Source organism: Stegostoma tigrinum, chromosome 7, assembly GCF_030684315.1.
Source record: "Stegostoma tigrinum isolate sSteTig4 chromosome 7, sSteTig4.hap1, whole genome shotgun sequence".
NCBI lineage: Eukaryota > Metazoa > Chordata > Chondrichthyes > Orectolobiformes > Stegostomatidae > Stegostoma > Stegostoma tigrinum.
Window position 1 is genome coordinate 67,202,243 of NC_081360.1, and position 26,390 is coordinate 67,228,632.

A 26,390-nucleotide genomic window follows, 5' to 3' on the forward strand; every position below is an offset into this window, starting at 1 on the left:
CCAAGAAATCTTTGAATTTCTTCAGTATTCCCAGGTGATGGAAAATCTCTTGCAGAACATAGAACAGTACAGCACAGGAACAGGCCTTCTGGCCCGTTATGTGTGTACCAATCATGATGCCATTCTAAACTAATCCTATCTGACTGGACAAGGTCCATATCCCTCTATTCCCTGCCTGTTTATATGCCTGTCTAAAAGCTTCTTAAACATTGCTATCATCTCCGATTCTACATCCTTCTGGAAGTGCATTCCGTGCACTTACTGCATTCTGTGTAAAAAACTTGTCTTGCGCATCTCCTTCAAACTTTCCCCCTCTCAATTTAAACATTTGCCCCTCAGCATTTAACATTTCCACGCCTGGAAATGACTCTGAGTACTCACCCGATCCATGCCTCTTATGATTTTATATACTTTTATCAGGTCGTCCCTTAGCCTCCAACACTCTAGCAAAAACAATCTGAATTTGTCCAATCTCTCATTATAGCTCATGCACTCCAATCCAGGCAACATCCTGATAACCCTTTCCTGAACCCTCTCCAAGGCCTCCATATTCTTCCTGTTATGCGCTGACAAAACTGAACACAATACTCCAAATGTGGCCTAACTCAACTCTTATACAGCTGCAATGTGACTTGCCAATGCTCAGACTCAGTGCTCCACCAATGAATGTATGCATGTGAATAATTTTTTTATCCCTCACCCACTTGAGTTGCCACGTTCAGAGAGCAAAGGACTTACACCCCAAGATTGCTCTCTATATCCAAAGGGTGCTGTCATTTACTGTATACTTTCCTCTTGCATTAAGACTCCCAAAATGCAACTTGTTTGGATAAACTCCATCTTCCCATTTCTCCACCCAACTTTCCAACTGCTGTATCCTTTGACAACCTTCTCACTCTCCACAACTCCACCAAGTTTTGTGTTGTCTGAAAACTTACTAATCAGGCCACCTACATCTTCATCCAACAGAGGACCCAGTGCTGATCCTTGAAAAACACCACTGGTCACAGATCTCAGTCAGAAAAACACCTCTCCACAATTACCTTGTGTCTTCTATGACAAAGCCAATTTTGTATCCAACTTGCTAACTCACCATAGAACCCAGAGATAGGAAGAACTGCAGATGCTGGAGTCAGAGCCAAAACAGTGTGGAGCTGGAGGAACACAGCATGTCAAGCAGCATCAAAGAAGCAGGAGAGTCGACGTTTCAGACCCAGACCCAGCCTGGATGAAAGCTCCAGTCTCACCATAGAACCCATGTGACTTAATCTTCTGGACCAGCCTACCATAAGAGAACTTGTCAAATGCTTTAGTAAAGTCTGTATAGAAACCATCCAATGCCCTACCCACATCAATCATCCTCATCAAAAACTTAAAAACTCAATCAGATTTAAAGCTTTGATGTTTTGTGAAATAACTGTGATTCTAGAGGCAATGAATCAAATATCCAAGAAACTTTATCTTAGGTTTGGAAAACTCACATTTTTCATTACGTTTTAGGCCTGTGTTCTGTAGTTTTTGAAAAGTGACCCTTGAGTTATGTTTATGAATATATTATGGATCCATGCCTCAGTACATCATCCATGTGTCATATCACCTAATTTATAAAAGCAAAATTCTTCGGATATTGGAAATTGGAAATAAACTCAGAGAATTCTGGAGGAACTCAGCAACCCTGACAGCATCTGGTGAGGGAAAAGCAGAGTTCATCTTTCGAGTCTGGTCTGACTTCTTCTTAAGGACTATTATACTGGATACGAAACATTAACTCATCAGTCCCTGATGAAAGGTCACCGGGCTCAAAATATGGACTTTCCTTTCTCTCACAGATGTTGCTAGACTTGCCGAGTTTCTCCAGAAATTTCTGTTTTTTGTCTTCAGATTTCCAGCATCCACTGTTCTTGATTTTATTTTTCCTTTAAAGTTTTTGAGAAGATTTGTAGCTCAGGTTGTGGATGTGTTTGTAGGCATGCTCATTGAGCCGGTGGATTTGTTTTGTCATCCTGCTAGATAGTATTGTCAGTGCACCTCCAATGAAGATTGGTGTTCTGTCCTGTTTGTTATTTGTATACCTCAGTTTGTTGGGATTTTTGGTACCATTTCCGATTCTGTTTCTTAGTGTTTTGTACACAGGGTCTAATTCAATGTGTTTGTTGATGGATTTCTGGTTAGAATACCAGGCCTCCTGGAATTCCCTGGCATGTCTTTGTTTGGCTTGTATGATTATGGATGCGTTGTCCCAGGCAAATTTGTGTCCCTCTTTGTCTGTGTATAATGAGAAAAGTGAGAATTGGTCGTGTCTCTTGGTGTTCATGTATCCATATAATCAATTTTCTTCAGGTTTGACCTATGTAGTGTTTCTCAGGGTCCTTGCAGGATATTTTGTACATTGCACCGGTTTTACTGGTTTTGGGAATGGGATCCTTTCCATTCGTCAGCAGCTGTCATATTGTGGGTGTCAGTTTGTGGGCTACGCTGATAGCTAGGGTCTGAGTAATCTTGTAGCCATCTCTGGCATGTCCTTAACATACTGTAGGGTGATTAGTGAGTCTGGTCATCTTCCTGATGTGGTCTCAGAGGTAATGGCAGTTTTATTTTTCCTTTAAGCTTGCCTTTCTACTTCATACAGAACATCACTGATTCAGAACGACATTGAGAAATTCAAGGATTTCTCAGTCTTTCTACTTGAGTTTTGCCGTGGGCTTACCCTTAACTTTTAACCAAGTTCCTCCAGGATCTTGTGTTTTAATAGAGATGATTGCAATTTAATTTGTTTTAGTCATTTAGCTTGATCTGATATTGCTGAACTATGAGATTCTGGATCTATTTTAAAGTCTGCGAGATGTCTGTCGATTTCTAGTTTAACATTCCAATATTTGTTTTCAGTTTAATTGACTTCCTTGAAGGGGTTTTAGCTTGTTCTTGTGATTCTTCAGCTTCTTGTATGCATCAATGCTTTAACAACTTTTCCTTTTGTTTATAGGTTATGTACATTTTGGAATAATAGGCTGCTTTAAAATGACCTTTTTTCCCACAGTTTTGTGTGCCCCTGCTGGATATTCACCACATTTGTGTGGCTTGTTCTCTCCGCTCTGGAGATGTTTTTAGAATGTGCTTGACACACTTTTACCCCTTCTCTTGAACTAAGGATTTTCTGCACTTTCTCCTTTGTGGCTGACAAACTGAAATGCCTCACTCGATTTTTTTCATTGTGCAGCACTGTCACCTCAAACAAAAAATATGTTTCTGGCTCACAATTTGAATTGCTTTCTCCTGAGTTAAATCATAACCACCCTGCAGGAGGTTCAATAATATCTTCTCTGCAACCTTGACAACAATCTGATCGAAAATCAACACTCTTTTTAAACCTTTGAAAGTACAGTTCTATGCCAGCCCATAGAGATCATTAAAAAACCACTCTGTGCTTTTGCCTGTTGTTTGCTTCCAAACTTTGACTGTTCAATAATTGCAACTATCACTGAAATGTGTCAAATGCCTGTTGTACCCCCTGAAAAGAAGCAGTGGTCTCATCAATGTTCTACTTTGCTCTAACAATTGCTCAGCATACCTTGATAGCGTGGAAGATTTCTGGGAGTAATAGGTTGGGTTCCATGTTTCTTCTGAATCGTAGAACTATTCCTGTATCATTTCTATCCAAATCCCACTGTGTTTGGCTTGAGGCCTTTGCTCACTGCTGTCTAGTTTCTGTGTCATTTTCCAATTTATGAAGCTGTTCATGTTATGATCCCAATGTCCTGCTGAGCCTCCAAATACTTTGGTCTAATTTTCCCTCTTAACATTGAAATTGTCTTCAACTGCTGGCTTCATAACTTCTTTCATCCTTTGGCATGTCATCATGTGTGTTTACTTGAGTTTGTGACTCTTCAGACTCTCAAAAGTATGGCATTTTTTAAAATGCAAAAACACTTTGCTTACAGCTAATTCTTTGCTTACATTACTATTTTGTCACATGGGATAAATGCTGCTGCCCCCTTCCAGGTCTCTCTACCTACTCATGTGACTCTGGCATCATTACTACGTAAACCAAACAACTGTGGATGCTGGATATCATAAACTGCTAGAATAACTCAGCATGCCTGACAGCATCTGTGGAGAGAAAGCAGAGTTCTGAAGAATGGCCATCAGACCCAAAACATTTACTCTGCTTTCTGACTACAGTTGTTGCCAGACCTGCTGAGTTTTTCAAGAAATTTCTGATTTTGTTTGTCATTACTGAATGCTACTGCTTCTGATGTCATCCCTATGACTCTGATTATGACTCAATTGGGTCAATATATATAGCATTCATTTTGTATAAAACAAATTGAACAAAAGCAATGAGATAAATGATGAGTTAGGCTTGTTTCAGTTGGATTTGTGGAAAGAGCTGTGTTGACCAGGAGACCAGGGAAACTGTTTTCCTGGGGTAGGGTTAAATCCACAAACGACTGATTCAAAGATATAGACTGCAACCAACTAAACCAAGCAAGGACCTTTGAGTAAGTTTATATATCATGGAAAGAGAAAAGCAAATAAATAGAATAAAGTGTTTTGTACGATTGTAAAAATTGAGAAAATAATCCAAAGACCACTGTAAAAATTATTGAAGTGGTGTAAACTTAAAAATAAAAATCCAGCATTGAAGAACCACAGAGGTTTAAAAAAAAGGTCCCATGGAATGAAAAACAGGACTTAAAAACATAGAAAAATATTTTGCTGCATGTGCTATAATTCTGATATTCATTGTCGATTTTAAGTGCCAAATCATTAATGAAGACCCCATAGAAGTTGAAGCACATGTAAATGGATTGAAGGAAGTTTTATTTTTTAAAACCAACCAAGAGGTATTTGGACAATTTTCTGTGAGTGTTCAACTTTCATTTATGAAATCTTAAATCAAGGTTAAGTTCTTGTAGGTAAAGGACAATTGTTATTCAGAATGTAACAAAGTGTTGACAAAAATGGAATTAAGAATACATTTCTAACAAACAGAAACAGTGCAATTATTAAATGTGGAAGTATGTTATTCGTCTGAGACAGTTTGTTTAAAATCATGTCACTATGGAAAGTTTCATTCAAATCATAGAATCTCTACACTATGGGAACAGACCATTTGGCCCAACAAATCAGCACCACCCCTTCAAAGAGCATCCCACCCCGACCCATTATCCTACTCCTGATTTCCCATGTCTGACCCAAAAATCCCTGGGCACTATGGGCAATTTAGCATGGCCAATGCACCTACCCTGCACATTTTTTGACTGTGGGAGGAAACCAGAGAACCCAGAAGAAACCTGCACAGACACGGGGAGAATGTGCAAACTCCACACAGACGGTCGCCCAAGGCTGGAATTGAACCCTGGTCGCTGGTGCTGTGAGGCAGCGTTGCTAATCGCTGAGCCACTGTGCTGCCCTGCTAAAAAAAAATAGCATGGCAGAAACATAGATATAAATAGTAATACAAAAATATAATGACCCAGATCTTCTGATCAGAATTAGACACCTGAATACTTAATGTTAATGGACTTCTCTGTGCAAACCTCTAGTGTAGCAAATGGATGAAGGGGTTGCTGTGGCAGGGGAGTGGGATTTTGGGGTGGCAGGGGTTGAACTAGTGCTAGAATGCTAGGTAAATGAGGGATAGCATGCCAGATGATTGAGGGGTTGTGGTGACAGATGGGTGAAGTGTTGAGGTGCCATGTCAGTAAGGGGATTGAGTGGCAGGTAAGTTAGAACTGTTCTGAGGAAGGGTCACCAGATCCAAAACGTTAACTCAGATTTTTTTCTTCGCAGATGCTGCCATACCTGCTGAGCTTTTTGAGCAACTTTTGTTTTTTGTTTGTGATTTACAACATCTGCAGGTCTTTCAGTTTTTACATCTTCTAATACATTTTCTAAACTGTAATTTTACCTTTTTCTATTTTCATTTCCATTAGGCTGTGAAGGAATGTGGGATAACTTGACATGTTGGCCTTTCTCCTCACATGGAAAGACTGTTACTCTACCTTGCCCCAATGTGATCTATCTTTTGACTCAAAAGAAAGGTAAATAAAACAGTCACAATAAAGAAAGTGGATTAATTTTGTACTCTGTAGTTTTTTTTACTAAAATTATCACTGAGAATTTTCTACTAAAATTATCAACAAGAAGCAGCTTTTTTATAAAATCCAGTTTATTTCAAATCCTTCTGAAAAAAAACACTTTTCAATTAAAGGTTTGAATGGTGTGTTGGAAACAGACTTCAAAAGTGAACCTCAATTACTGCAGCCATAATATTATTCCTTGCTCTGTTCTGTTACCTTTATGCACTTTGTATGGCAGACCTACTTGTACTGCAAGCAAAACAAAACTTTTCACTGTAGCTAAGTATGTGTGACAATAATAAATCAAATAAAATCAATTCATTCTTTACTGATTGTCTCAAAAACCACTAGCTGTTCAATTATCCATGATGACTCCATTATAAACATGCAGGAGAAGCTACTATCATTATAAAACAACAAAAAGTGGTTGGTGGGCGAGATTGTAGTGCTCAAAGGATGTGTGTGAGTTCACCCAGGCTTTGTCTGAGATACGAGTAAGTCGGCTTTTCAAAAATGCTGTTAAATTTCTCATCAAATCACAGGCTGTTCTGACCTACTGAACAATTTACCTAACAGCAGGAGCCTTGGGGATAAATTAGGCTCTGTGTTTACATACTTCTTTAAATAAGAAGACCAAAATGTAGTAGTTATCAAGATATGGTCTCATTAATGCCTGTGTAACAGAAGCATAGTACGATTTATGATCAATTCCTCTTGTAATAAATTATAACATTCCATTAGCTTTCTTGACCAATTGCTGTACCTGTATTTTAACTTGTAGTGACACTTTCACTTGTACATCTAAATCTTTTACACCTCTGCTTCTGGCTTAGGTTCAGGTAAGAGAAATGTAGCATGAAAACCTATAAAGGGTAACGTCTCCTGCAGTGAGCCCTTGTCTCCCTCTTCCTCCTCCCTCCTCGACAAGTAGGTTGACCTCTTTTGTTGTATCTGCTCAACCTCTCTTTTATGCTCTATATCCAAGGTGTGGTAACCATAAGAACCATGTTTGTGAGCAGATCATTTGGCTTAGTATTTTACATACTCAAACAGAGATCATCAACAACTAACCACCAAGTGGTTGAATGGGTATTGTTTGTGATTTGCAGTGGGGGTGTGGAAAAGAAGGCATTAGTTTGAGATATGGGGTCAAAAATGGCAGTGCTGGTACTGAATTAGTGTTCTGCTAAGACTGACACCATAAACCATCTACTCTGTATACATTCAGTAGACATTCAATACTCACACTAATGCTCTCACAAGAGATTGTGTTCAGCCTGGGCTGCACCAGAACTATGTGAATGCAGGGTAGATGACATTTTGGAAATGAAATAATGCCCATAGTGCCAACACTATGCCTACTATGGAACTCAGTCTCATGGCTACTGTATTTCAGATATATGGGCTGGAATTTTGCCCCTTTCCTGAGAATTGCTTCTGTTATGATCTGGGGAACTACTACCAAAAAAATTTACCAAAGTTGCTTCCCCCTCTCCATGGAGAAATTTCAATTTTTGAAACTTTCATTTCAATACAAATCTAAACAAATGCAAATTAACATGGAAGTCATGGTTGGCACAAACTTTTAAATTATCATGGAATAGTGCACACAACAATGACTGTATCTAAGTGCTTTAATCGACCACTCATATACTCTGCATGACCCAGATGGCTACACAGGACTTCCAACCAAACCCCTGCCCCTTCCCTTCCCCTGCTGATTCCACACCGATAGCTGAAATACCTCCATAAAGGCTAGCATCCCATCATCATGTTACCCTTTATTTACATGTGCAGTCTATGACACTGACCCAACTAGCACAGAGCTGGTTCCTAGAGTGAGCAGAGCTGCGGACGCTCCCATTTATATCTGTCAGCCAGGACTCCCTGATTGGCGCAGTTAACCTGGTCCAATCAGGGAACTCATATTCTATGAGATACACCTGGCTGACATCATTTCAATCACACACTAGCAGCTTCCATGTAATTAGGGTTCTGCTGAAGCAATTTTCCTTGTGTTGTTCACCTCTTTCCAGACCTTTTAAACTCCACTCCAGAAATTTTGCTTCCAGTTTGCTTTATTTTTGCATTTTAGACTCACCACTTTCTGCATCCAGCTGTGCTGTCTAGCAGCCCCTAAGTTTCTCTAGTTATTCATTTCTGTTTATTAGCTTCCTTCCTGTTCACATTCCATCCAGATCATATACCAGTATTTCTTATTATTTGACAAAATCACAATTCAATCCGTTTACAGTTAATACAAACTCTTCAAGACCTTATTTAAAATTTCTTTAGAAAAAAGACCATCATAGATTCCCCCGAACATTTTAATTAAAAGAAAAATCCTTTCTGCTTTCAAAGGTCAAAACATTTCTTAGTGCCTTGGACAAAGGGAAAGTGTTGCTATAATGAAGTTTTCTTTTCAACTATATGGGAGATGCTGGTGTATCTATACTGTATACAACATTGCGTCCATTGTATTTAAACAATAAGCTTTATTACGTGCATACTGATTTATTTGATAGCCCAAGATACAATGCATTTTTCCAGCTTTAGGATGTTGTTACAGCCCTTGTCCTTCAACACTCAATAAAGCTTCTGTAATTACATTGTTTCATTTGACAACAGATACAGTTTTTATTGCAAGTGGTTGTAGCATCAAACTCCTTTGAAACAGTCTTCAGTTGTTGGTTTTGAAAGATCAATTAGTTATGGTCTGTAAATAGTAGTTTAACCCTCCGCACAATATAAATTCATAAATATTTTATGTTCACAATATTATTAAAATTAACTTATAACAATGAACCAAATGTGACAATTAAGATTTAAAGTCCAACTCCCATGAGTTATTAGATCCCAACTCTTGCAAACATCAAACTGTTAATTTAATTCCTATCATTGTCCACAAAATTTCTCCAAAATGTACCACCCTAAAATATTTTGTTGGAGTATAGCCCATTGTTATTCAAACCAATCCAGATTTGTGGCAATTTTCTCAAATGACATGAAGGACATTCCCACTCCCTCCTCACTAAATTTGGGTACTATGTGGAAATTGCTCGCCAAATCAAAATTCTTTTGGAGTCAGCCTCTCCTCTTCTTAATAACTCAAGTTTGCATAATCAACATTCATGCTCCAGTTTGCATTTTTTTCACCACTCTCTGGCTTCACCCTTTCCTTATGTCTGTTCTCTTTTAGCTAATTTCTGTGTATAAGTCAAACTTCATTAGTTCCATTTCAACTTAAAGCCTGGCAATGGTTATCGGTCACAAACAGACACAATCTTTTCTTTCTGAAGGTATGGGAGCTTAACCAGTTTTCCAAGGTCTCCTTCTTTGCTCCTGATCTTAAGTTAATTCCCACATATTCTTTAATAGCTGTAAACCATCTTTCCTTAACTGTTTCAGAATTAGATTCGCCCAAAGGCTTGAGATTCTAAGATACTCATGTTGATTTCCCAATGAAATATAGCAAAAGCAAATGTAAAGTTTTGCATGTTTGAACACTGGAAAGTTAAAGTGAACTTATTTCAGTTTCTGTAGAAGGAATTTTCTCCGCTTTGATGTAACATGATCAATAGTGAGAATTAGTCAATGAGTTCCTTGGAAGGCTACCAAGTCAGACTGTGTAAAGACATAGCATGAGGTTTCATCGTGACTGATGTGAAGCCTCAAGCATTCTTCCAATAAAATAATGTTTTCTTTCTGACATTCCGCATAGATTATCAGTTCAGGGATCAGACATGGAGAACACAATTGTTGGAGTCATTGTGGCCTTTACACAACTCCAAAGATACTGCAATCACAACATTATCAGTATACCCACCAAGAACAGTAACCTGCACTGGCTACTAAACAGCAGATGTAAGGAGACCAAGGAGGGAAAGGAGAGTGATGAGACTCAACAGCTACAGGATTCACTATCACTGTCATTTTCTTCAACTCTGTAAAAGACAGTGCAAGCACTAAATAAGGATGGCCAAGCTATTATAAATGCACTGTATTATCTGCTGGAACAGGAAGTGTACTCAGAAGGTCAGGGTGGCAATCCCATCCTCGTGCTCATCAAGGGCATGACTGCCTTAATTTTTACTCCGCCAGCTCATTTTAAGGAACAACTTGGGACATAAGAATATAAGAAATAGGAGCAGGGATAGAACATTTGGCACATCAGGTCAGCCCTGCCATGAGATCAAGGCTGACCTACCCCAGGTCTGAGCTCCTTATTCATGACAGCTCATCGTAGCTTTCAACTCCCCACTATTTTGAAAACCTGTCCATGTCTTCTATAAAGCCTTTCAGTGATCTAGCCTCTAGAACTCTCTGCAGCAGAGAATTCCAGACATTCGCTACTTTCAGAGAGGAGAAGTTCTTTTGATTCTCAGTTTTAAAGGGCATCTCCTTATTCTACGTCCCAGTTTGAGATTCTGTCACTCATGGAAATGTCTCCTTGGATAGATGTGGATCACCTGATCCTCAATCCAGGCGGGAACTGATGCCAGTTCCTACAGTTGGCAGCTTTTCATATCCTCCACTTGTGATGTGGAGAGTCAAGTATCTTTAGGATTTACCATCATTATTGGGTTTGCCCAGTTGCGGGATGTCACAGACTGCACTCAGGTTGCTTCAAGAACACCCAAACACCAATCTATAGAATTCATCAACAGGAAAGGCTTCCATTCCATCAATGTTCAATTTATAAGTAACCATTGATGCCAGATTTCAGAGGTCTGCACCAAATGTTCTGGGAGTTGCCATAGCCCTTAAATACTGGGGAACTTTGTAAGATTCTTAAGCCACACAGGAATGGCTTCTGAAAAATGAGGGATACACCAAAACATAATATCACTTTCCACCTAAACATCATGATACCATATATGTGCTATGTTAGCGTACTGAATGCACAAAACAGCTAGCGTGTGAATTTATGCCGAGGTCAGGAATGAATCAAACATAATAACTTGTGAATATGTGTGAGGCAATGACAAACATATTAAACCCACCAGCAAAGGGAGCTTCTCCATCCACATGACATTCCATTCACTGCTTAGAGAACAGTAACTATAGATTTACTCACAATTCATGGGGATGTTTACATTCCTGTGATGGATTACTTCTCCAATGTCCTGTTGTTCAATGACTTAACAACACAGTGAGTGTGACCATCACTGATAGGTCGAGCACTAATTTTGGTTTGTTTGGTATAACAGAATAGACAGTATTTGGCCGTGGACCACAAGTCGATGGTAAACCATTTAATGACATGTGTTCTAGTGGGGTGTGACCAGATCAGATCATTACCCCACTACCCATGCTCAAATGATCTAGCAGAAAATATGGTATGTATGTTAAATCAAGAATCATTGATTACAAAAACAGATAGCTGTAAACCTCAGGAGATCTGGACTGAAGAAGTGTCACTGGACGCAAACTGTTGACTCTACTTTCTCTCCAGAAATGCTGTCAGACCTGCTGAGTTTCTCCAGCTATTTCCATTTCAGATTTACAGCATCCACAGTTTGTTTTTCTTATGGATTAATAAGGACCAAACAATAAGGCAAGATTTTTGCATTACATTGCAGCATTTTCATGCAACGCCAATAGAGAAAGGATTACTTTAACTGAATATAATGTATTGTCAAAAGACAACCTTGCCCAGAAACCAATTATTTCATCAATCTGAGGTGCAGGACATCCTGCAAAGACATCAAGGCAAAGGAGACTGAATAAACAGAGAAAGAACTACTAACATTGCATTGTGGGCAGTTGGTGCAAGTTATAAATATAAATCCAAATATTTGGATATCAGCAAAGGATTCCAAAATATTAAACCAGCCCAAACCATAAGAAGTCGCAACTGATCATGGTGCTCCATTGCAAATGAACAGAAGCCTTCTCTGACTCAGGTATGACATGCCGATCAAACACACAGAGAGTGAGTCTCATGTGATGATAAGTACGCAAGGATATCAAGTGACATCAGCTAGCAGCAAGACAACTAAGGTGTCAAACAAGTGCAAAAAAGAACAACACTGACTTCTTCAGATGAGTATACAATCAGCAGATCAGCAAGGGTTGTGCGACATTCAAAGCATTGTATTGAAGTTTGAACTGTTATTGTTGTAAACTCCGTTTTACCTGTTGTAAAATTATCAAATTGATAACATGTGCTTATATGCAACCATATGTATCTATTTGAAGTTGTTTTAATCCTTAAAAAATGCAGATGCTATGACGCATAGCAGAAGCATTGTTACATTATGTAAATGCTGCATTGTTGCTGGAGGCAAAACCTATATCAGCTCCTACTTGAACTAGCTAAATTTAAATTTCTGTTTTATCAAGATCTATTAAAATTTTTACCAGGTCTCATAGTCAGTCTGTCAATATACTGTTAGAGACACAGAATGTCACTATACTTTGAAGAGACATGCTCATGTTATCACCACTGTATCATATGCATGTGACCTGAGAGTATAACAACATCAGATATCGTCTTAACTCAGATCATGTGAAACATGACATGCAGGAAGTATGCTGCTCCTTGTAAACAAATTGCCTCATACTCACGCAGACACTTGTCTCTGTGAGTGTAGTAATTGTATGTAATAGCCTCTGTTATTTGATGTCATTTGGGTCCTTCAAAACACAGAAACACAGGAACAGAAATAGGCCATTCAGTCCCTCAAACATTCCACCATTCATTGAGATCATGGCTGATCTGTAGTCTAAATCTATTTACCTACCTTTGCCCAATATGACATAACAGCTTTGCTTAACAAAGAGGTATCTGTCTCAGATTTAAAATTAACAACTGATCCAGCATTCACTGGCATTTGTGGAAAAAAATTCTAATCATCTACCAGCCCTTGTATATAGAATTGCTCCCCAACATCTCTTCTGAACAATGTAACTCTAGTTTTCAGACTCTGCCACCCAGTTCTAGAATCTGCATTTGGTGAAATAGTTTATCTTTATTTAATTTGTCTTTTCTGTTCATATCCTGAAGACTTCGATCATGTAACGCCTTTCTAAAGTCTAGAGAAAACAGGCCTAATTTGTACAATCTCCCATCATAACAACCCTAAAGTGCAGATATCATTCTTGTAGACCTACACTGTACTCCTTCCAAAGCTAATATATCCTTCCTAAGGCATGGTGCCTTGATCTGCTCATAGTACTCCAAGTGGGGTCTAACCAGTGATAATGGGAACTGCAGATGCTGGAGAATCCAAAATAACAAAGTGTGGAGCTGGATGAACACAGCAGGCCAAGCAGCATCTGAGGAGCACAAAAGCTGATGTTTCGGGCCTAGACCCTTCATCAAAGAGCTGAATGAAGGGTCTAGGCCCGAAACGTCAGCTTTTGTGCTCCTGAGATGCTGCTTGGCCTGCTGTGTTCATCCAGGTCCACACTTTGTTACCTTGGGGTCTAACCAGGGTTTGTATAACTGCAGCGTTACTTCTTCATCCTTGCGCTCCAGTTCACTAGATATAAAGACCAGCATTCCAATAGTTTCTTGATTATTTTCTGCACCTGTCCATGACATTTTAAAGATCTTTGCACCTGAATGCCCACATCACTTGTATTTAACTCCATACCTTCTAGAAAGTATCCTTATCTATCATTTAAATTAATACACATTATCCATACCTAGTTTCTTATGCTATGAGGCATAACGGAAACATTGTTGCATTATGTAAATGCTGCATTGTTGTTGGAGGCAAAACCTATATCAGCTTCTACTTTAACTAGCTAAATTTAAATTTCTGTTTTATCAAGATCTATTTAAAATTTTTACCAGGTTTCATTTCTCGAAATTGCACAAGTGAGGGGTGGTCTGATATATTTCCTGAATACAGAACAGCTTGTGGATATGACATGGATGATACCACAAATGATGTCAAGGTATGCATGTAGTAATACAAATGTGCCACAGTGAAGACAACTGGCATCTCATATGCTACAATGAGTGTTTTGTGACTGGCTGTTCAGTTCTATTCATGGAATCTAATTTCACATTCCGCATTTGCAAATATATCAATGATATAGACAACTAAATCAACAAAAATATGCTGGATATGGTTGAATTTATTTTAAAAATGTTATTTAATTATATTTTTATAAAGACAGCATTCTACATGAAACTGAAAATCATTTACACTGTGGGAAACAGCATTTCTTTCATATTCCTGTCTACAGCAGTCACAATCCTAAGCCTATTTCGGTAAGTGCAACTTCAGCAGTATGTGTTCATAAAAGTTTTTAATTTATCTGTTTGGAAAAGAAAAGATGTATGTGACAATAGATGCATCAATGATCAACGCTACCTATGGTTCACGGTTTTACTAGTCGTCAGAAAAGGAAAAAAAGTGTTTTGTTCACCTTCCTGGCAGCTACACAGTAAGTTTTTGCAAGCATAAGAGTGCAGATTTGTCCTCATCTGGCCTTTGATTGAGCATGGTACTTTAAATAGCGGAACAGCAGCCTCTTGACCAAGTAGCAGTGAAGCTCTTTAACCAATTAGATTGACGAATCATCAATGATATGCAGGGCTGGATATTCTATTGTTGGTACCATTTCACCTGCAGGGAAAATGGAAGCTGGGAACCTGCGCATGCTGTCTCTGGGAACTACAGCTAACTTTTGAGAAGGCAGTCAGTACATCCAAATAAAAATAGAAGGGTTGGATTCAATTGCTAAATGGAAATTCTTCTTTAAAAAAAAACCCTCCATGACTAATTACATTTTAAACTAAATTAAATGAGAATCCTAATGTGTAAAATTAAATGATAGAGCCAGCTAGGTTAGCAGGCTCTAACTATCACTTATAACACGGTTAGAACTCACTTCCTTAAGTGCACAAGCCCTATCTTTTCCTATTGTCATAGTGGGAAGTTAACTCAGCTTCAATTGCTATATTGATTTCAGAGTATGGTAAGAACTAAATTGTACATTCTGTGAAGGAGCAGGGTACCTCTGACAACACACATTCAGCACCAGAAATTGCTGTTTGATTTATTCTTTGAGTTTTGACATTGATGAGCACTGTTAGCCTCAATTTTATTTTATTGCAAAATGGGGCTTTGGTATTTTCATTCACATGATCAGCATGAACCAAGTATATTCCAAGGTCTTTCGAAAAACCTGCCTTGAAAGGTGTTATGTCTTTCCCATTCTCCTTAGCTAGCCCAAGAAATATCAAAGCTGGGACCTATAAATTAAGTTTAAACAATTTACACACCAGCCTGTGAGTATTTTGATAAGTCCAACTGTTTGAGCTTAATGTTGTTAACAGTCTTACTTCTTATTCAGTCTTTTCCCGTATTGTTTGTATTCAGTGACCCCTCCGTCCATTGCCTACAAGCCCCATTCATTCTATTCTGCTTGGTCGTGCCTTTAGAACTACAAAATTTGTTATTCATCCCAGAAGGCAAATGCTTACAATTCCAGTTGGATTGTCTCCCTTTCTGCTATCAGCATTGTCTTTTTCCAAACCCAGAAGCTTGAATTGAACTAAGAAAGTCTTTATCCTAAATTTTTAATTCTTGTTTTCTTATTTGTGCCTTCTATTATTAATAGAGGCACTACAGTATGCTGACTTATACACTGTTCACTGTACTTTTTTTGTACAAAATACAAGTGAAAATAAATGACTATTCTATTTAGTCCCCAATATTGGCATTCACAATGCCATGTGAGATATCGTGTTATTTTAAAAGAAATAGAAGCATAGATAAGTTTAAATTGTTTAAAATGGTTTCTAATATAACAGAAATATGTTGTATTTTTTACAGGAAGCTTCACTGTACCAGGAATTATGTTCATATGCATTTGTTTGTGTCATACATTCTTCGTGCAATTTCAATCTTCATAAAAGACAGTGTCCTGTTTTCCAGTGAGGATAATCATCACTGCACTATTTACCCGGTAATTATTTAAGACATCGGGTGGAAGTGAGGCCATTCGGCCCATCGACTCCACTCCGCCATTTAATCATGGCTGGCAAAATTGATCATTATTTCAAGTGGTCATTTTAAAATTTTTTATTGGTTAAATTATGGTTAAGAAATGAGCAGAAATGGCATGGTAAAGAGGCAAAAACCAAGTATAAGGTACTTGGAACTGAATGTACCATCACTATGATTAGTCATCAATTAAGTAAAAGTCACCATAATTGTACTAGACCGTCGGGCTGCTCTGTCATTGGAGACAGATGACTGGTGGTGGCTTAACCTGAGGGTTGAAAAGGAGAGTGCTTCATGATAAATTCAGCCTGTGCAGGATTTGAACCCACGCCAGTGTCATCCTCCTGCATGCAAATCAGCCCTCTGACCAACTAAACAAACCAATGCCCTTAACTAACCAGATAGTGGAGCTTTTCAGAATGAAGGAAAGTCCTTGAAACAAACTGAAGAAAACTTTGTTAATTTTAGTGAAGTGATGGGCAGTGGTAATACTGGTAGTCAGAAGAAAATATCCTTGAACACTCATTCAGAGGAACACTCCTACTTTTCAAAAGCGAGAGTGGAAGGGGCTACAGGAAGGATAAAACAAATTGGATGGAATCTTGTAGGGACAGAGTGACATGGGCTGTGTGGAAGTCACAGTATGCATTTGCTAACTTCAGTTCACTGCTGGCTACAAGGAGCAGCACAGCACAGAACTCAGCCCAAAACAGCATCTCAGGGCATTGCCGATGCACACCCCTCATCCACAGATTGGTGTCCACGATTTCCCAATCCCACATTATATCATAGCATCTCTGAACCATTTGCAGGTATTTAGGAAACACAATTCTGCATTGCACAGTGGACCAGTAATTAGCATTGAAAGGCTGCTGCGAGGGCAGTTTGCATGCAGGAACAGGCACCCAGCTCAAGGATTGGATCAGGCTGTATCTCAGTTACTCCCTCAGTGCTCACTCACTGGGCAGCATGTACCTGCATGCTGTCAACGTCCTTGCCTTGCCTTACCAATTAATGCAGTCACAAACCCAAGCAGCTTATCTTGCTGGTCAGCAGTTCTCACTCAAGGAGGATCACATTTTGCTGTATGGCAGTGTACTATATCAATCTCACAGCTGCACCATATGCCGGCAACTGCCATAGCAAATACACACCATCGGCAGCAAGAAAGCAGCTATGTCTCAAACTGTTAGGGAAGAAGCCCTCACTGAATTCCATGGAGGCACATGTCAGTCAGGGGGTCGTGGAAAAGTAAGTCAAGGGCATCCTCCCATACCAGTCCAGGGGATTGGCCCCCCTCACAGGTTCGGTCAGGGTAATCTTGCCTTTGAGATTGTGCCTCTACAGCCTGGGGAATGGGTCACAGTGAGTCTTATGGCTTAATAGCAGTAAATCTGTGGGGTTGATATAACGTGGTCAAGGAGATGTACAGCCATCAGTCATGGGTTTGGGCAAATCTTGCCTGGGAAAGAGAAACAAGGTTAGGTGCATCAAAGGGAGCCATTGCCATGACAAGGGAATTCGGAATCCATTTATGGGAATTGTTGGAGATTACAGTTGTGAAGGGTGAGTGGTAATGTACTTATAAGGGGCAATATGGTTAAGCATGCATGAGACTGACTTATGCAGGAAGGGTGTTTGTTTATGGCCAGGATCGCCCTAGCTTCAAAGGGGTCAGTGTATGACCACACCTGGCATGGTCACCTCAAATGCCAGGCGCTTGGAGAAAAGGAAACAAGATACAGTGCAGACTCATGCAGTCAGATTGAGTAGCGATCTGGGGAGGTTTTAAGCCTATAGAGTTTATGGCAAAGTGGCTATCAGGAAGTGATCTGTATGTTTGGGGCTTTACTGACAGGTAGAGGCAGACGATGGGCACTACTGATTGAAGTGCATTCACTGTCACGTTTGAAAAGTACCCAATAGGAAACAAAATAGTTGTCACTACACCAGGGTAGGGAATAAGTGTCTCAACCTGTAAGAGAGAGTTTGTAGACCCACTGATATGAGGTCAATAACATTTGACACCGACGCATACACTGTGCAGGACACAAACCTGCAAACCTTCTAATTCCTGGCAATGCTATTGCATTAGCTCCATCTGTGCTGTACACATCCTTGCTCCAGACTTTGCTGCACATTTCATTCACACCATTACTTTTTGACACAGAGGCCCGGGTAAGAATAGGGATGTTTGACCATGAGGGGTAGAGGTATCAACAGAAAGAGTTGCACTGTATACTCTTTGTTTACCTTGTGTCCATATGCTACGTGCAACTATCAACAGAAGCATTGATCCACAGTACATCCTGTACGGAATTGACATTAAGCATTATGCTCTCACTGTTATAATTGGGGCTATGCAGAGACTCAAACAGCATAGTGGAAAAGTAATAACATTTATGCAAATGAGAAATGTTATCTACATTATCACCATGCCATCAAAAGATTTTTCTTTCTTAATGTTGACTCAGGCTCTGCAGCTAGGCTGGAGAGAGCCTGTCCAGCACAGGAGCTCATTGGCCATGGAGGGTAGATTGGGCCACCCCAGGGGCATTTGTATCTGCATTGCCCTGACATGCTGAGGGTTTTCACATCAGAGGCAAGTGGATCATCCTCAGCTTGAACTTCCAAGGGACAGAGAGGGGCAGGCAGGATAGAGGTGGATGTTCCAGCCATTTCTTGAGTGTGCTGAGAGGAGCCTTCTGAGGGGCCTCTATGTGGTTCCTCCTCCAGCTGGGCGCTTGCTGGAATTACCCTGTGTCCTTGCAAGGTGAAGGAGATGGGTTTCTATAGCACTACTCCCCTCATGCAGCCTCTGGGCAATGAATGCTAATGACCTCCATTGAACTGCCTGCTGGTGCAAATGGCTGAAGTTCCTCATTGCCAATTCCATTGGTTTCTCTGCTGCATGATACTGATCTTCATCAGTCCTCTGAGTACTAACTGCCTAGAGCATTCTTTCCTCAGTAGCTGTGTGGCTGTTACATTGAGCTGCTGATCAGCTTATGCTCCCAAATTTTCTAACTTTAATGTTCCCACCAAGGTGTCAGAATCTGGGCTGGCGGAAGCTGCAGGAGGCAGCCTTGCTAACATTATTGCTATTTGGATATACATGTACAACCTAAATTAATAGCACTAATTCATTATTATAAACATAGTGATATAAAAATAAAGCTAATGGTATATCAATGTAATAAATGACCTGAAACAGAAAATAGAAATTACAGGAGAAACTCTGCAGATCTGGCAGCAACTGTGAAGAGCAAGTAGAGCAAACCTTTCGCTCGCAGTGATTCTTCTTCAGGACTCTGTTTTCTTTCTCTCCTTAGGTGCTGCAAGACCTGCTAACTTTTTCTGGCATTTTCTGATTTTTGTTTCAGATTTCCAGCATCCACAGTTCTTTGTTTTATTATAATAAGTTAACCTGTATCTGTAACAAGAGAAGTAAAGGCTTGTCCTGTGATTTATTGTGTTTTCTTGTTTACTTTGCTCCTAGGTTGAATGTAAAATCGCTATTGTTTTCTTCCAATACTGTGTCCTGGCTAATTTCAGTTGGTTGCTGGTAGAAGCATTGTACTTGCACACACTTCTGGTGGTATCTGTCTTTACAGAGCAAAAATATTTCAGATGGTACGTCATTCTAGGATGGGGTAAGTTTTTCACTTTGAGAAATTAAATTGCATATATTTTTGTATAATTTGAAACCTCTTATTTTGATAACAACTATCATCCTTTTATTTTGTTGATCTATTTTACATTTTTCACATTTTAGGTGCACCAACAGTTTTTATCATACCATGGTCAATTACAAGACAGATATTTGAGAATGTCGGGTAAGCCATGTTTTCATGATAAATAAAACCTAGAATCAAAAACATTTTTTGCCTGAAAGAAACTTTTGGATCAAACCTTCTTAGTGATTTAAAGGGGAAGATAGTATTACTTTAAGCACCAGATATAAACAGCAAAACAAATTATAGATTAACAGAACTAAAACCTCCGAAAGTGTATAGCAAATGTATTTTTGGCTACAAGTGTACAGTACATTAAAGTCATCGTTTTCTTTAAATGGTTTGCAATTGTCTGCTGAAACTCCTTTAAGTGATAGTAAAATTGTCTACCATAATATTTATGAAAAACAGTAGCGGTCACCATCCTTTTACTTTGACAATTGTATCTTAGTATCTTCAGAATATTTAATTCTCATTTCAGATTTAGTGTCAACTTTATATCTACTATTTGCTGATGCTAAGCGGTAACAAATTAAAATGTATTAATTACAGATATGTAAATACAGTATCAGTATAATTAATCAAATAGTTTTTCAAATTCATAGTTATTCAATCATTTAAAATCAGACAAACAACTTTATAATTTCTATAATCCATAGCTGCTGGAATGTTAACTCGGATGTACGTATATGGTGGATCATTAAAGGACCTCCAGTTGTATCAATTTTGGTAAGTACTTTTTAATTGAAGATGATTCTAAACTTTGGTAAATTATAGTACAAGTGCTACATTTTAACCAATTTGGATCGTATTCCATAAGTACGTCAAATATTTTAGTACATTCAGAATAATGTATCGTGCACGCATTTATTTTTTCAAATGCGGTAGCTTTTGGTAATATTGCAATATGAGCTAGACAAAACAGTCATTTGTTAAATATTTTGTCTGATACACCTTTCATTTGATATCAATTAAATGAAAATTAGGAAGGGCGTGTAACGTGTAACTTAAACTGACTACTCACAGTGCTTGGATACCCCTAATTCCATTCCTATCATTTACTGTATGAATTGGCTGTATAGGCCGCAGTTTTGTCCATTATTGTTGTCTCATCATTGTGTATAATATGATGGTAAATGTCATACAGTTATGGAGTTATACAACGTAGAAACAGATCCTTTGATCTGACTCGTCCATGATAACCAGATATCCTAAATTAATCAAGTCCCTTTTGTCAGCATTTGGCACATATCCATCTAAACACTTTCTTTTCATGTATCCATCCAAATGCCTTCAAATGTTGTAATTGTACCACCCTCTACCACTTCCTCTGTCAGTTCATTCCAAACACACACTACCCTTTCAATGAAAAAGTTGCACCTTAGATCTTACCTTAAACCTATGCCCTATAGTTTGGACTCCCCTGCCCTGGGGAAAAAAGACCTTGACTATTTACCCCATCCATGCCCCTCATGGTTTTATAAACTTCTATAAGGTCACCCCTCAGCCTCTGACGTCCGAGCTTATACAGCCTTTCCCTATAGCTCGAGCCCTCCAGCCCCAGTAACATCCTTGTAAATCTTTTCTGCACCCTTTCAAGTTTAACAACATGCTTCCTATCTCAGGAAGACTGGAATTGGAATTCCAAAAGTGGCCTAACCAATGTCCTGTACAGCTGCATGATGGCATCCCAACTCCTATACTCAATACACTGACCAATAAAGTCGTGTACCAAACGCTTTCTTCACTATATAGGAGCAAATTACTGCAGATGCTGGAATCTTTACTGAAAAAAAATCTCATGATAATCACAGTGGGTCACACAGCATCTGTGGGAGAGCAAGGTAAAGTTTTGAATCTAGATAGCTGTTCATCAGAGCTGATAAAGAGCCATCTCGACCTAAAATGCTAGCTTGCTGTCTCTTCATGGATACCTCCTGACCCGTTGTGATATCTATCATTTCTTGTTTTTGCTTTCTTCACTACCTTGTCCACCTGTGACCTCACCATCAAGGAACAATGAATCTGCACCCCAAGGTCTATTTGTTCAGCAACACTCCCCATGATCCGACCATTAGGTGTATAAGTCCTGCCCTGATTTGCCTAACCAAAATGCAATACCTCACATACATCTAAATGAAACTCCATTTGCAACTCCTCAGCCCGTTGGCCTATCTAATCAATGTCCCGTTGTATTCTGAGATAACCTTCTTCATGTCTACTACGCCACCAATTTTGGTGTCATCTGCAAACTTATTAACGATTGATCCAATATTCACATTTCTTGTAACAATCAGAAATTTTTCAATGATTATAACATAAACTAGAATTTAAAAAGCAATCTGAATTTCTAGTGGCTGCCTCAATTAAAAGGATCACGTTACAATGTTTCACATTTTAAGACCTTTACTGTTTTGACAATAATGTGTCAATGGATTGAAAGTGTTGTTTGCTCAATAGTTTCTTCACAGTTCACAGGACAGAATGTGGCCATTTGGCATCGTAACTACTGTCAGAATACAGTGTACTGGTTGACTTTATCATGAACGTCCCACCATCTTAATCTGTCCCTTGCCTGAACTCTGGTGTCCCTCAGGATAAACCATCACCAGTTGCTTCTCTCTAATGAGAGAGCTGCCCTATGATCAGCCAGGAGTATGGTGACTTTATATGTTTATAGTGACCTGTATAATTTGCTGTATATGATCGCACAGAAACATAGGCACATGAACAATAGGAGCGGGAGTAGGCCAATTGACCCCTCAAGGCTGCTCCACCTTCTATATCGATCATGGCAGATCATCAAGCTTAATACTCTAGTCCCGCCTCCCTCCAAATCCCCTGATCCCTTTAGCCACAAGAGCTTTATCTATCTCCTTCATAAAAACACATTAAGTTTTGACCTCAACCATTTTCTGTCGTAGTCAATTCCACAGGCTCATCACTCTCTGGATGAAGAAATTTCTCCTCATCTCAGTACTTAAAAGTTTACTTGTTGTCCTCAAACTAGGACACCTTATTCACAACTGCCCCACCATAGGGAAGATGCATCTGACCTGTCTTGTCCTGTTAGAATTTTATGGATGAGATCCACCTTCATTTTTCTAAACTCCAGTGAGTACAATCCTAACTGACCTAATTGCTCATTATGTATCAGTCCTGCCATCCCAGGAATCAATTAGGTAAACCTTTGCTGCACTATGTCTATAAAAGGAACATCCTTCCTCAGATAAGGAGACCAAAACTGCTCACAATGTTCCAGATGAGGCCTCACCAATGCCCTCTATATTTGCAGCGAATGTACTCAAATCCTCTTCCTATAAAGGCCAATATCAGTTTGCCTTCTTTACTGCTTGCTGTATCCACACTTACTTTCAGTGACTGGTGCACAAGGACACCCAAGCCTCTTTGAATATTCCTTTCTCTCAATTTACAGACATTCAAATAATAATCTGCCTTCCCAATTTTGTTACCAAAGTGGATAACCTTATATTTACCCACACCATCCAACAGGTCACTGAGGGAATGCAATCCTTTTTATCTTGTGGTACATCTCAGAGTTTGCAGTGCCCAATGGGTGATGTGTGTGCAACAAGTAGAAACACCCTAAACCATGGGAAAGACTGCATTCCTGTTAAAACCCATGTGATTTCTCCATCAGTTACTCTCTGGAAAGGAGGATTGAAATGAAGCATATATACAGAGTATCGGTGACCTCCTTTACGGACAGCAAACCACGAGATTTTACAAGTATTCCCTCTTCCAACCAGAAGAAGCCAGACACAGAAAAGCTACACTGGCAAAATAGTCAATGTTTTGCTCTTAGGTTGCAGTTGAGGTTGTAACAGCTAGTAGATTTAAGACATTTTTGAATAAAGCACAGTTTCTTATGCAGCTTCAGTTAAGAGACATTCTTACTGAATACACTAGGCTGACGACCTCTTATTAAGAGCCCTTCTTCCCCCTCCTGTTCCTTTCACTTCTTGCTCTGTTTGACCCTCTGTTCATTCTCTGAGTCCTGCTGCAATCCAGAAGGAAAACCTTCCAGCAATGAGATTTTTCTGATGAAGGGTCTAAGCCCAAAACGTCAGCTTTTCTGCCCCTAAGATGCTGCTTGGTCTGCCGTGTTCATCCAACGCTACACCTTGTTACCTCGGATTTTCCAGCATCTGCAGTTCCTATTATCCCTCCCAGTAATGAATGTATTGAGCAGAAGCCTTTTACTCATCTATTTTAGCAGTTACAGCAACTCCCTGTAGATGTTAGCAATTTGAAAAAAATATCAGAAGCACCAAAGACAAATAACATCACAGAAACATTCATCTGAAATCAGTCAGCAAATAACTCTCACCGGTATGTGTTCTCCTTCTATCGAATGTTAAGTAAAGATATTCAGCGATATGGGTCAGAAGCAGGAATGTGGAATTAGGCCACAGATCAACCATGATCTCACTGAATAGTGGAACAGGTTTGAAAGGCTGAATAACTTACAGCAGTTCCTATGTTCCTATGTATTCAGTTTTGTGCAATTCAGGAAAACCAAAAGAACTAAGGATGCTGTAAATCAGGAATGAAAACAAAGCTGCTGGCAAAGCTCAGCAGATCTGGCAGCATCTGTGAAGAAAAAAACAGAGTTAATGTTTCGGGTCCAGTGACCCTCAGCAACTTCTGTTTTTGTTCATGAGCAATAAAGTGATGGTAATACTGAGAGCATTAGGATCCAAAGTGGCAGCGCTGATGTTAAGTCAGTATTTTACAGCGATTAACATGATGACCTTTACCCTGCATCCTTTTTGGTGAACACAAATGTCCTCCTCAAAATGACATCCAGTGTTACTTGTGTTTGCAAAAGTATTTACACCCATTGGGAGTTTTGGCTCTCTTAGATGACTTGTAGTACCTGGAAAATGGATGTTACACTTTTATATTATGTGCTGTGGGTACCTATTTACAAAGCTAGAATTGCAGAAGTTTTTGCAAAAGCTTTATCAACTTGTCCTGCCAACTTCTAAAATGTACACATTTCCTTTTATTCTGTTTCACAGATTAACTTTGTTCTCTTTGTACGCATCATTCGGACATTAATGAAAAAGCTGATTATGCCTGATGCGGTGGGAAAAGATTTAAACCAGTACAGGTAAGTCGTCATACCTATCAGCCCTCTTAATATGAAATCAATCTGGCTTTGAGAAAGTCAGTGAGCTTGACTGGCAATCCAACCAGCTTCACTCCCTCCACCACCAACACAAGATATACTGCAGCAATTCACCAAGGCTCCTTCGACTGCATTTTCCAAACTTCCAGTCTCTGCCATTTAAAAGTAAAAGGGTGTCAGGCACAAAGGAATATCACAACCTGCAAATTCCTCTCCAGATCACATAACAGTTGAAAATATACCACCATTCCTTCAACAGTGGTAAGTCAAAATCCTGAAGCTCTCAACCAAGCACCACATGGAGTGCAGTGATTGCAGCAATTCAAGAAGGTGGCTAACCACGACCCCTTCAATGCTATTAGTAAGGGGTAATAAATGCTGGACTTGCCATTGCTCATGGACAATAAAAGAAAATTCTATGTAATAGTACTGCAAAATCCAATCCAGTATCTATTTCTGTCCTAGCATATGTTGTTTACCATGTTAATCTGTGTCCAGTATTTTAAACAAAGAGCAAAGAAGAAAGAAAATGACAGCACAGGAACAGGCCCTTCGGCCCTCCAAGCCTGCGCCGATCGCGATCCTCTGTCTAAACCTGTCATCTATTTTCTAAGGGTCCCTTTGCTCGCTGCCCATCCATGTACCTGTCCAGGTACATCTTAAAAGACACTATCATGTCTGCATTTACCACCTCCGCTCGCAACGCTTTCCAGGCGCCCACCACCCTCTGCGTAAAGAACTTTCCATGCATATCTCCCATAAATTTTCCTCCTCTCACTTTGAACTCATGACCCCTAGTAATTGAGTCCCCCACTCTGGGAAAAAGCTTCTTGCTATCCACCCTGTCTATACCCCTCATGATTTTGCAGACTTCAATCAGGTCCCCTCCTCAATCTCCATCTTTCTAATTAAAATAATCCTAATCTCCTCAACCTCCCTTCACAGCTAGCGCCGTCCATACCAGCCAACATCCCAGTGAACCTCCTCTGCACCCTCTCCAAAGCATCCACAACCTTTTGGTAATGTGGCGACCAGAACTGTACGCAGTACTCTAAATGTGGCCAAACCAATGCCTTAAACGTATAGAAGTTTTACAAATTACTGAGTGTGTACAGAACAAACGGAAAATGATATTACTGCTGACATTCATTGCTGGCATTTTATGGTCTTTCTCAAGGTATGTTTTGAGGTGAGGGGACGTTTGGAAGGATGGTGCTATACCAAGCTTCCACTGCCAGAATTAAATCAAGGATAGGAGGGTCCATGGATAGACATGCAGACCCATTATCAATTGAAGTCCTTAAACATGCCAAGAAACATAAATAACATCTCTACAGAGAGATGATAAGGACTGTAGATGCTGGAAGCCAGAGAAGATAGCTGTGAGGCTGGAAAAACACAGCAGGTCAAACAGTGTCAGAGGAGCAGGAGAGTCAAAGTTTCAGGCCGA

General features: G+C 39.5%; 1 protein-coding gene across 1 annotated transcript in view; it reads left to right on the forward strand.

Moving 5' to 3' along the window:
* The window catches only part of LOC125454023 (secretin receptor-like), a 68,809-nt gene that overhangs the window by 25,632 nt on the left and 16,787 nt on the right, over positions 1-26,390 (forward strand). The window contains exons 3-10 of the mRNA XM_048534263.2: positions 5,937-6,044; positions 13,888-13,991; positions 14,213-14,310; positions 15,881-16,013; positions 19,551-19,704; positions 19,827-19,887; positions 20,445-20,514; positions 24,831-24,922. Of these exons, the coding sequence (XP_048390220.1) occupies positions 5,937-6,044; positions 13,888-13,991; positions 14,213-14,310; positions 15,881-16,013; positions 19,551-19,704; positions 19,827-19,887; positions 20,445-20,514; positions 24,831-24,922 (820 nt within the window). The remainder of the gene's footprint in view (positions 1-5,936; positions 6,045-13,887; positions 13,992-14,212; positions 14,311-15,880; positions 16,014-19,550; positions 19,705-19,826; positions 19,888-20,444; positions 20,515-24,830; positions 24,923-26,390) is intronic.